The 13,131-nt window shown below is 42.9% G+C and overlaps 1 protein-coding gene across 1 annotated transcript; it reads left to right on the top strand.

Moving 5' to 3' along the window:
• Positions 1 to 9,428: 9,428 nt before the first annotated feature.
• LOC137273078 (uncharacterized) lies at positions 9,429 to 9,923 on the top strand. The gene has a single exon (XM_067805529.1). It carries the CDS (start codon positions 9,429 to 9,431, stop codon positions 9,921 to 9,923), a length of 495 nt encoding a protein of 164 aa, XP_067661630.1.
• Positions 9,924 to 13,131: the final 3,208 nt, after the last annotated feature.

The following is a 13,131-nucleotide window of genomic DNA, read 5'->3' as shown; positions in this document are numbered from 1 at the left end:
TGCGAACCCTGATCTCAATCATCTGACCTCTAGTTAACGTGATATCGGGTGTGTACAGGACAAATCTAACGTCATCGTCAAAGCATCACCTGTGATACAATTTACGTACCCTGGTGTGTGACACTACGTTTGTTCAACATGTTTGTGTTTCGTTTGGTTTTTGTTGTACGCTTAAGTTGTCAAATATAGGTCATTTGCTTAACATATTTTATTCACTGTGGTTGAACTTATCGAATGCGCGGAAGGAGATGCGGAGGCCGTACTAATAAGCGCGGTTTGTGAAATGCGGTCTATCATCAATTTATCGTTCGCCACTATGTTCCAGCGATCCCTATCTCTATATCGCCTAACAGTCACTTGACTTCCCTTGCCACAGCCATAATTGTAACATCCGGGATGACTCGTCCTCGAGGCGGTGGAGTCCACCAACAGCCCTGTGCTGACAGCCCCTTTAGTCACTGTAGGTCGACTGACAAGCTTTTGGACTCAAATTACCTCCGTGGGAACATTGACTGAATCGATTTTTTGTAGTCAAAACTATTGATTTAGTGATATGTCCATCTGATTGAACCATCTGCGATGTATTCACATTGATTTAGACGGTGTGATTAATTATCCTCACCGTCGTCGTGGTCATAGTCACAGTCACCACCATCAACTCATCGTTAAACCTTATCTCAGTATATTGACATTAAACGTTTCGCACACAAAACAATGTAGATAGCTCACCTAAACACTCGATTGTTTCCAGAATCTAGGGTACCTGTGTTACCGAAAACATATACTGAACAGCAAAGGACACGCAAGTTTAAAAAAATATGAAATCTCATAAAGTAAGGGTTCATGTTTATGTCTTCTATTTAAAGCAGAATTGCGTTTCATCTTACCTCTCACATAAATGTCGCTTCCTGATTGGCCGAGAACTCTTGAATTATTTTCAGTGTGACCCGCTTTACAAGCGAGGGACATTCTATATATCCCGATGAGAATGTCGAACTCATTTGGCACTTCATAGTACTAATTCTCGAATATAATGTCCGGAAATTACCTATCTTTTGTGAGTGCAAGTCGGTGAAAGGGAGATAACTCTAAATTTGTCTTTGTTGTCTCTAAAATATAGCGACGGCTACGAAAAGCTTTGTGCCCGTGCTTCAGACAATTCATAGTGAACATTAAAGAGTTCTGTAAGATAAATACTTTCTTCTCTGGTACCTCGGGGATCATGACTTGACGTACCCTCAGTTTGGTTAGACCCTTGGATACACTACGTGACGTTCATGCTGCTCCATGTGTACATTGCGTGACGTCCATGTTGATCCGTGTGTACATTGTGTGACGTCCGTGATGACCCATGCGTACATTGTGTGACGTCCATGTTGCCCTCTGTGTACATTGTGTGACTTCCATGTTACCCCGTGTGTACATTGTGTGACTTCCATGTTGATCCGTGTGTACATTGTGTGACGTCCACGTTGATCCGTGTGTACATTGTAAATTGTTCACAGGTGGATGTCCCCTCGATATTTGTTTATCTTGCCTGAGCCAGAAGGGTACATCAACTCATGGGCCCTAGGGACCAGTGAACAACGTATTTATCTTACCGAACCCCTCAATGTTAATTCTGAACATGGGTATCGGATCGTATACTTCAGCCAACCTGTGTGAATCAAACAATTCGAATCTTGCACCTTGCTGTTTTCCCGCAGGTATTGTCCTAATAAAGACGCCACACTGTATACAGAGAATACTAACCTATGTCCCGTGCAATGCCATATTTATGAAACGAGTGAATGGTTTGGTATCTAACGAGCTAAAGTACTTCTTTCCAAACAATTCAGCGAGTGTGATGACACTCTGCTTTCTGTGAGTCAATCAAGGTCTAATGCTACTGTGACAGAGGTATTATCATTGTGACGTCATAACTTTGACGTCATGCATACGCATCACGCGATGGTATTAAAGAATGTTTAATAACTTTGCAAGATTATTAAACAGTGATATCTTCAACGGATGAGTAATAAATCCCCTTATTACAAGCCTGTTGAAGATATCACTGTTTAATAATTTTACAGTTATTACACATCGTGTAATACCATCGCGTGATGCCGTATATGTATGACGTCAAGTGTTTTTTACAGTTTGTCGCTTTCTCTCGTTAGATACCAAACCATTCACTCGTTTCATAAATATAGCATTACACGAGACATAGGTTAGTATTCTCTATTCCTTGGTATTCACAGGGACTGCATTGAACGTATGCCAAATTTTATTTATTGGAATGAAAGGCAAATATTTTCGTAGCCATCGTTAGATTTTGCAGACGAAACAAAACAACAACAAAAAACAACTTTAGAGTTTTCTCCCTTCCACACAATGCATTCGCACAACATCGGTAATTTCCGTGCATCATGCGTGATTCAATGTTATTCGAGATAAAGAAGTACTACCACGAAGTACCAAATAAGTTGCAATTGGCAGCGGGGTACATTGTAATAACAGAAGAACGCGTAGCCAGTTAGAAAGCGGTGTTTACCTGTGAGGTAAGATAATGTGCGCATGTCCATGCTGACCCGTGCGTACATCGTGTGACACCCATGTTCATCCTTGGGCTACACTGTGTAACATCATGCGGACATTTCTTGACACTCGCTGTCAAGAATGCCGCTACGATCATGCATCGTACACGGTGTACTGTAGGTGAGCTACTGTCTCCCTCTCCCCAACCCCACATCCCCCCACCCACATCAACCCCTGAGCCGTGTAACCAGGTTATGAAGTCTGCCACGCCACAGCGAGACGTCAGCGGTTGCAGTTATTTAATGTACAACTACAGGTGACATGATCTGACACAAGCCAGTTATATCGCTCGTTGCCCAGTGCACAGATCGTTGACACTCACGCCGTTATCATAGCCTTAGCGTATTGTGCTTGTGCGATCTACCCATGAACATTCTAACTGCATGCAGCATTTACATAGACTTACAAATCTGATAACGATCTAAAAGGGGGTGTTATTTTGTTCGACTGAAGAATATACCAAACGAATATGTCGTTTTGTGTGTGCCCGCATATACACCGTGAGGTGCGCCATGAAGACACGCGTTAGAACTGGTTTTCAGCAACCCATGACTGTCGTGATAAACGGGTGTTGAGGTTAGTTGACTTGGTCGAGACATTCTATCATATCTCTTCTGTGTAGACCGTGCTCATGATGTCAATCACTGGGTTGTCTGATCCAGATTTGAATGTTACAGACCGCTTTCATACTTGGAATATTGTTGAGCGCTGCCGTAAACAAACCAACGAACTGTGATCGGATATGCATTACACACGATTAGAGGGACAAAACAAAAATGATTAGCAGGTAACCTAATCGATAAAACGTCTGCTCGTCAAGCATCAGATCCGGGTTTGATCCCCACACGAGTACAATGTGTGAAGCCCATTTCCGGTGTCTCACGCCTTAATATTGCAGGAATGTTGCTAAAAGTGAAACTCACTCACTCTTTGCAAGAGGCGACAAACAGGATTGGTTGGTCAGACTTGCTGACTTCGTATCCCCGGTTGACACGTCATCGTAGATCGATGCTCATGCTGGTGATCACTGGATTGTCTTATCCTGACTCGAGAATTACTGGAATATTGCTAGAAGCGGCGTAACAGTATACTCACTCAGTCACTCACTCTCTCACTCAGTCACTCACTCGCTTGCTCGCTCGCTCACTAGCTCACATCGACCGGTTCACTGAAGCTGCATACATCCCAAGGCCGGTTCCACAAAACTATCTTCAATAGCGAAACTCTCATCCTTTCCCACGTAACTTGCAAAAACCTTTGCTCTGAGACGACTGTGTGGAGCAAGGCATTCGGGCACTGTATTTTCCGAAACAGTCGATTATTGAAAATTCAAAGATGTAAAGTTGTTGAGTGCCGCTTAATACAACATTCACTCTCTCGCTATTATATATGCAGGATGAGTGCAAACTACCAGGACGAAAGGTGTTGCTGAAAAGGAAGTCTTGCTTAACACTTTGATATGACAATATCAATACCATCGTGTATAAATTGCTACACTGCATGACATCCTAATTCTTTGTTCTTTGTGTCACTAGCGACCAAATGACCGGGATTCAAACCCGTACTCTCTAAGAATGGGTATGATCCTTGACTCGAGGGCAGTCCGTACTTTACTGAGGAAGATCCCAAATATAACACCTGCAACGATTATAATTTTCACTCCTTTGCTTGGCAGTGTATAGGTGATAGGAAAGTGAGGTAGCAGTACTCTCTGGATCACGGTGAAATCACCTACATTTGACACAACTTTGCCGATCTCACCACGGTCTGTCCGTCTGCCAGCTAAATGGGACCAGCCCTAACCGTCTTCCTAATCCTCTGACATATGTCAACGAATTCTTATCTCGACAAATTTGACTGTTTAGAAACCAGGCTCGTGATGGTCCGGGCTAGAAGAGGCGAGTAACGGGATTGGGAAGCCAGGCTCACTGACTTGGTTAACACATGTCATTGTAGCCCAAGGGCGTATATCGATGCTCATTGTGTTGATCACAGGATTGTCTGGTTCAGCAAACACAGACCGCTCCAATATGGATGGAATACTGCTGAGCACACAAAACAAACCTTTGTCCGTTGTTGCTCCGCGTTTCAAAAACAATACATATTTTCTTTAATACAAAACCATTTAATACAGTTACCCTCGACTTGTCACACGAGGCAACGAAGCAAACAATGGTCCTGATGGGGTCATTTGGCATCGGTGTTCTTTGTCGTCATCAATTTATCCATGATATTCAAGCTGGATGTCCTCTAGCCGAAAGTATATTGAAGCTTCGACAGTCTCCGCGTGGGTCAGGTTCCCCGACTCGTTACCACACACAATGGAAGGAAGATAACTAGGCAAGGCAAGGTTTGGGTGCTAACAGACCAAGACTAAGTCCAAGTTGTCCTCATCGAAACCCACAGTGTCGGTGACATTTATATTTCAACAAATTAATTCATTAAAACTTAAAAGAAAAAGCGCTGTACTTTGTTCTTTGAAAACCGCAATTTCTATACCCTTGTCACTACACTAAATGTAAAAGCATAAAAAATAGGTTAGTCAGTCGGAACCCAGGGGCTTCTGTGACAATTTTTCTGACACTCACCATGAGTGGTCTTCGACCCAAAACGAAAGATAAGAATATCTTCTTTGGTTAACAACTTGGAAGGTGCACACTATTTTGACGCGTCCATACGTGATAGGTAATTGTAGTTCTCACGCAGTCGAGATGACCTCAGACATCACATGGGTCTCTCACGACACAATACATATAATCTCAACCAAACAAACAACTCATGGATCTCCCACATATATTAATATTAATAAACACAAGATCGCTGAAACACATCATTGACCAATACGTATGCTTGCGACATCATCCGCATCCCTTCCTTGGAGAGTTGTCCCATGGTAACTTCCGGTGCCGGAAGAACATCACAAAAGATTCTTAGAAACTATAAGCCACCTACACCATAATCCGTCTATAATTACATTCTCTTGGCAGGGGGCGCCATCACATCTGGAATTGAACTAAACATCAGCGTTGTGTCACTTTAGTACTCCCTGGGATTTACTGAATAGAAAAAGATCTGGATCATCAATAGTTTAAGTGGCATGTTTCATGAAATCGTGTGCATAGTCTTCACTACACCGAAAATACTCATGATTCACAACTTAATTTGTTCAGTATATGTTTTCTGTGCGGTTGACATAGATACTGACGATGATATATTTGTGAAAATCACAGTTTTGGTCAATTTTGTGTCTTATTCAAGTTGCATAATCATCTCCGATATACGAGGGCGATTGGTTTGACGGATAATTCTACACGGCACACAGCAATCTTCCATTCCATCCGGGTTCGTCAAACGGTCCTGCGCACTACACGACTTTACCGTATACTGACTCTCCGCATTCGGCCTTCGCATCATGATGCGTACCATTGAAGATTTAGTCGGCCTCATCAACCTCGTTATAATTGTCTCCATCTCTTCTGGTGACACCTTCTTCGATAACGCAGTCCTACTCGCCATATCGTAGCGGTTCTCGCGTCTGCTTGGCCTGCTCAATCTCTTGACCATGAGATCTACTTCCGGTCCCTTCAGAGTGCTGAAAGCTGGAGCCCGGGGCAAAGAGATGTCATATTCCGGCATGTACTCCTCGAACTTGTGGCGGAACCTGTCGGGCGGTCGTCGCTGTTGTTCGTCAATACGACGGGGTAGTTCGATGATGGGGATATCGCGCGGAGGTGGGTTCTGTCTGAAGCTCATGTGTGATGGCCGCCCACTGTAGACGTGGCGAATGTTCTTCTGTAGGATGTCCGTGAACGCCAGTGAATGCTGGGCCATTGCTTAGCACTGGGTAGACGGCGGGGCTCCACAGAAACACGATGATTTTCACTTCTGACAGTTAAAACACACCATACACAAAGAAATGAAAACGTGAGTCCACTCTCACGGAATTCTCTGTCCTGAATATAAGCTGAGAGCAACAGCGACGATCTGAGAAAACTATTGAAACACAACAACGTATTGTGCACTTTGAGAGGTTATATCAATGCCTCCTGTTTCCAGGTAATATCCACGTAGTTCTGGTGTCATATAGACTTTGAGCTCGTCGTCACGTGAACTGAGCGTTGTTATGACAACACGCGCAAACTTCCCCCGCAAAGCGACGTCATGACCCCATGCAGATGAATAAATAACTTACCATTACCACACGTCGTGGCCAGAAGTGACAACGCGAAGCAGTTGCATTACTTTAATCAACGCTCAAGCATGATGAATATTGCACCGCCGACTCAAACCCCAACCATGCATTGATGCTTATCATATCATGTCAGAATGCATCATTGGTTCTCGCTATATCTCGCGATATCTTAGCGGTACTATCAAACCCACGTGGCAGTTTCTTTCACATGTTTTTGACAAATATACGTTCTATTCACCGGCTTTCGTCCTGTTTAATTAATGTTTCTCCTACAAGATATGTATCTCTGATCGGCCACGTGATGGGGGACCTGCACCAGTAATTGATTACCTGGCCCGACAGGTGTCAAACCTTGACTCTATTAATTATTTCAGCAATGAAAGTAAGACAAGCATGGCAACGCACTACTCGGAGAGGAAAGGACGTTGTTTGCTTGGGTTTTCCTGATCTTGATTCAGTCTTTTTTTTTGTTTGTGTTATCATTTTTTGACATTTGGAGGAGGTTGGTGGAAGAAGTGACATGTATTTTGTATTCGTGTCTTGTGACGTCAAATCGTCGTTTCATGGCAATGGCGACAAGGTTATAAACTGACGGCCTGGTTTCTACAAGTGAGTGAGTGAGTTCAGTCTTACACCGCACTCAGCAATATTCCAGCTATAAGGTGGCAGTCTGTAAATAATCGAGTGTGGACCAGACAGTCCAGTGATCAACAACATGAGCATCGATTTGCACAATTGAGAACTGATGACATGTGTCAACCAAGTCAGCGAGCCTGACCACCCAATCCCGTTAGTCGCCTCTTACGACAAGCATAGTCGCCTTTTATGGCAAGTATGGGTTGCTGAAGGCCTATTCTACCCGGGACCTTCACGAGTCCCTTGTCTGTACAAACGTGTAGTGGCTTGAATGTGGATCGCGTGCTTACAACCTGACTTAGACTGTGTCATCTCGGAACATCAAGGCACCTCTATAAGACCATCGGGTTGTCTGATGTGAGTGTGTAGTCAGTGTACTCTCGTGGGAGGGTGGGCTAGTGATCTCGGGGACGGGAGTGATCCTTCAAGGAAAACTGGGCCAGCGATCTTTCATAGGAAGGTGGGCCAGTGATCTTTCAGGGGAAGCTAGATCAGTTATCTCCCATGGGGGTAGGGGCCAGTGATCTTCCACGAGAATGTGGGCCGGTGATGTTTCAGGGAAGGGAGGGACAGGGATCTTTCAGGGGAGGGTGGGCCAGTGATCTTCCATTGAAGGATGGGTCAGTGATCTTTCATGGGAGGGTTGACCAGTGATCCTTCGGGGAAAATGAACCAGTGATCCTTCAGTGATCTTTCAGGGAAAACTAGACCATTGATCTTTCACAGGAGGGTGGGACGGGGATCTTCCATTGGAGGGTGTGCCAGTGATCTTTCAGGGAATGTGGGGCAGTGATCTTCCATGGAATGTGGCACAATGATGTCTAATGGGGTGGGTGGCCTTGTGTCTTGTCAGCGTGTGAGCGACAGATCTCTCAAGAGCGGAGCACCGAGTGATCAATTGTGTCTGGCCCAGTCATCTCTTATGGGGTGGTGTACCGTGTGCTCTCTTGGGTGTTTGACTCCAGGAGTGGGTGTCCCAGTAATCTCTTTGGGTGGATGTACCGGTGATCACGTATGGGTGGATGGCCCGATAATGCCTCGTGAGTGGATGACCCAATTCTCTCTTACATTTAGTTAACTCAGTTTTCTTACTTAAATTCTTCGGTTTTCCCCCTAGGACCACTCTTCGTGTTTCTCCCAGTGACAAATTCTTCCAGCTTCCCCCAATGAAAAATGTACAGGTCACGCATTTAATATGACGGGTCAGGATATACGGAGGGGAGACATAAAAGGGAGAACATGAAAGCACAAGTGTTCTTCTATTTTTTCCAGGTTTCTTTACATGCTGTGAGACAAACGTGGTAAATAGTGAAACACGTGTGCTTTCATGTGTTCCCTTAATTACTGGTTTCACTTAGTATATAACTGAAACGGTTGTTAAAATCGTCACTCTATACCACCTCACTCACTCAGTATCTTAACCTCTCATACACAGAGGATATTATATTCGTGCCCATATCATACTATGTTTACAACACGAGGGCCTAAATAATGGTATTTCCCGAGCGAAGGCTAGGGATGCACCGATATTTAGCCACGAGAGACATGGGCAGTGATATGATATCTTCTATATACACATCTAACTCATTCATAACTCAGGGCTTTCATCCCAAACCACACTGATAGGTCCTCGTCATTGAAATACTCTTCAGTGCTGTCAAACTCACTCGCTAATACACATACACATACTGGCCTTTAACACATATCTTACTGTAACAAACATCTCACCTTTAACACTTTCCTCACCTTTAACACATGTCTCACCTTTAACATTTAGCTCTCTTTTAACACAAATCTCACATTTAACACGTATCCTTTCCCTCCTATATATGTTATCGCTCAGAGCAACGTGTCCCAGCAACCAACGATAAGCTATCCCATAGATTGTCTTACTGAGCCAACAAGGGTACAAATTGGCAAACGACGTTTGGATTGTGTTGACTTTTAAACTGCCAAGTGCAATTTAGTCATACAAGACAACAGTGTCTGCTCGGGTTGTGTGCTGTGACTCAGTTGCTTCAAAATGGCAGCGTTTAGCACCTCATTCCAGGCCGCGTTAGAAAACAACATTCGTTATATGTATTCCTACACCGGAAAAAGGCCTGTTCACCACCACCGCTATGTGCACGTGTCCCGCGTGCACCTCCCAACACCCAATTGGAAACGGTACCCTCGTCGCTACTACGACTTCTACCCCGATATGAACATCGGCATCCCTAGAGCGCCAGCATTCAGAGAGGTAGACCAGAGTGCCGTCGACGACATCGTCACAAGACTTCAGAAAAACATCACGTGCCAGTCTAACTCCGGACGCAGACGCTGCAGAGAGAAGTTCGACTCACAGCAAACGACGACAGTAAGGAAGAAGAAGTCAGCAGAGGAGATAGACGCCATCACGAAACGTCTTCTACGAGGAACAAAATGTTCAAGACGGCACCATTACCAGGCTGGTGCTGACTTGAAACTCCCGCCTATAAATCTACGGAACACTGTTGGACATAGTGGGTGGATGATGTAACGTTCTTGGTCATAACGCCACACCGCGCCTCTTGACCACGCGTTTCGACCATGTTATGACAGATAACCGACCTGACAGGTAGGTGATAATCGATGATCGGGAAATAACAACGTTCATCGGTGTACAACTTCCAGTTGTGAACGTATTTCTCATTCTGAAGGGATAACACTTTCCAATCAGACCGTTGTGATCATGATCTGTGAATCCCGATCGGACATTCAATAATTCACAGATAACAGACTTATTGGAACTTTGAACAGTGTACATCGATATACTTAGTCTGCCATAAAGAGCCCGAAACCAATAGATATCCATGAACGCCCATGCAAGTCTAGAATATGTGGCAAATCTAGATTATAACTGAAATTAAACAAAGTCTCTGGGCGTCTTTTCATTCTAATTCTTAATTTTCAATGTTATAATATAGGAAACTTTTTTTTCTGAATCCTATGAATAAGGGTTTGGACGTAACAGATTTGCGTCCATTGTCAGAAACCCATGGCCGTGTTCCAGATCAGCGCAGGTTGTACGTGCGTGCGTGCGTCTCTCTCTCTCTCTCTCTCTCTCTCTCTCTCTCTCTCTCTCTCTCTCTCTCTCGCTGTGTATACTTTATTTATAATTTATAATCCTCTTTTCCTCTTTTCCTGTTTCGTATCTGGATCACAGTGTGAATTCATTACAATATTTTGTACTCTCATTTTAATGTGTCGTCTTCATGGTCTTCCGATGACAACTTCATCTAAGTGCTTATTCATTAGAACTTGTTATACTTTCATTTTCCTGAGCGGTGTTTATGTTTGAGGAGCCTACTGGGTCGCTTTACTGACCAAACTGACAAACATAACAGTGAATGTTGCACACAGAAAGTTTTTCTTGCAGGTCAAGGTACCAATCACAGACAGCAGTGGCAGCTGGCGCAAACAGAAGTCGACATACTTGACTAGTTGTATTTGGAATGACACTTTCTCAGTAAATGCCATTGTGTATACGTGTCCACATACCGTATTTCCTGTAATAGGCGCCCTGGAAGAGTGAGTGAGTGGTTCCTACATTCTGGAACATCCCCGATGCATGAACGCTGTCTGTAGATAATCGTTCTTGTGGGAGACAATCCAAGAGCACCAGAAATGGGCCTTCATACATTGTACCCATGTGAGGAATCAAACCCTGGTCTTCGACGCGAGAAGCAAACACTTTAACCACTTGGCTACCAAACCGACCCCAGCAAAGACGAACGTGACATAAAACGTTAAACTAAAAAACTAAATGCTTGAAAGGATATTTACATTCTAAACATTCGTTCAAAACTGCCTCCGTTACCCTGCAGAATTTGGGTACCCGATGGAATAAGTCATGTAACCACTAACCTTCTAGCGCCTTACAGGCAGCTTGGGTTAATCGGGGTATTAATAATAATCAGACTGTTCGGGCGCCTCGAGCATGCATTGTGTGTGGTGTAATGCGCAGGATAAATGGACTATTATTATAAGCTCTTGTAGTGGTGTCCACTCGGAATGTGGACAACAGATATTTTATAAATTTGATGTTTTTTTGTATAACATACGAAGGTAATTAGGCGATAGCACTATGGCGTTCGACACTCCGGGCATTAAGGAAAACAAAATACGCTATATAGTACATCTTGTATTGTGGACATTGTGTATTGTTGACACTTCATCGTTATAGTCATACCAAGAGAGCCAGTCTGATCAATATAGTTCATGATCGAAATCTTTTGTTTCTGAGGCTTGTCTCTGTATCATTGAGAAGGAAATGTGACAAATCTAGTTAACTCAAACTCAGGCTCTGTCTCATTTCAAGAACAACATGTCTTCTCCCTCGTTAAATAGAGTAGACAGGATCAGCGTGGTCTTTCTGCTATTCGCAGGTGGTGTCCTCCCATTACGCAGACAGCCGGTTCGCAGACACCTTCCAACAACTACATTTACGGTTCAATGAACAGATATGCTATTACCTGTTACCTGCACATCATAATGGAATCGTCCAAATAATAACTCACGAAAAAACTGAATGTCTATTTTATTTAATTTCATTTGAATTTTGATTATTGCAATATAAAAACAGATGATTTTCATAAACATTTCAGTTTAACCTTCACGTCAAAACGCTACCTAATATGATTGGTGCACTTAACAAACAACACAAGTTACTCGAACCTGTACTAGGCAACCGGACAAGCTGTGAGTTAAGAAACTCCAATATTTTTAGCCAGCCATGTTCAAAATTCAACATCGTCATTTATTCAATCAGCTGTTCAGCTGTGGAGTAATATTCCCTTAGCTGTTAAAACTTGCTCTGTTTAATTATTTAAATACCATATCTCATAATATTGAACCTAAACATTATTCATATGGAATAAAGGAGATAAATGTTTTTCACACAAGATTAAGATACATGGTGAGTACATTTAATTCTGATGTATTTTGAATAAATATAAAAATAATGCCGCATCATGTCAGTGTGGCTATTGGAAGTCAGAATGTTTTTCATTACAAAGTTGCAAATTTGTGCCCAACCCTTTTGATGATTCATTAAAGGTCACATGCAACCAAAAAACCAAACATAATTAAAACACATTTATCACTTATTCATGACATATAATATACATTGCTGCTTTTAAAAAAACAAATAAACAAAATTATAAGCGTACAATCGCGATTCAAAAGTGCAATATTTTGTACTTGGGCTTAATTCCCCCGAAACGAAGCCCTCGGGAGACCGAACCCAGTCATAGCGAGTGGATCTGCACTCAAGTGTAACGACGGCTTCCGATTGGCTGTTTCATTTGCTGATATGCTGAGGGTTCATTGTGTGTACAGAAAGATGATCTGTTTGATGGGCATTTTAGAAGTATGGCGAGTGACAAGAAAGTAAGATTCTTTATGGATAACAACTTCTTTTTGTGTACTTGATGTGTCGTTTCAGTATGGATTCATATACTGTTGTCAAACAAAAAATCATATACACTAAAAGAAGTTGTTATCAATGAAGAATGTATATAGAGACGTTAGGTTTTGAAAATACATGTTCTCTGAATTTGCGCTCGATCGAATCAAAAATCATCTCAGTAGAGATGGTAAACTACTACGTAGCTGGAATCAGTCATTCGTCCAAGTACAAAGCAGGACTTGAAACTGACAAGAGTTTGCACCAGTTTCCGTCAGATCCACTCATCCGAAAAAACATG

This window comes from Haliotis asinina, chromosome 2, assembly GCF_037392515.1.
Source record: "Haliotis asinina isolate JCU_RB_2024 chromosome 2, JCU_Hal_asi_v2, whole genome shotgun sequence".
Classification (NCBI taxonomy): Eukaryota; Metazoa; Mollusca; class Gastropoda; order Lepetellida; family Haliotidae; genus Haliotis; species Haliotis asinina.
Note: the sequence above shows the minus strand (reverse complement) of the source record. Positions and strands in the feature narration are given on the sequence as shown.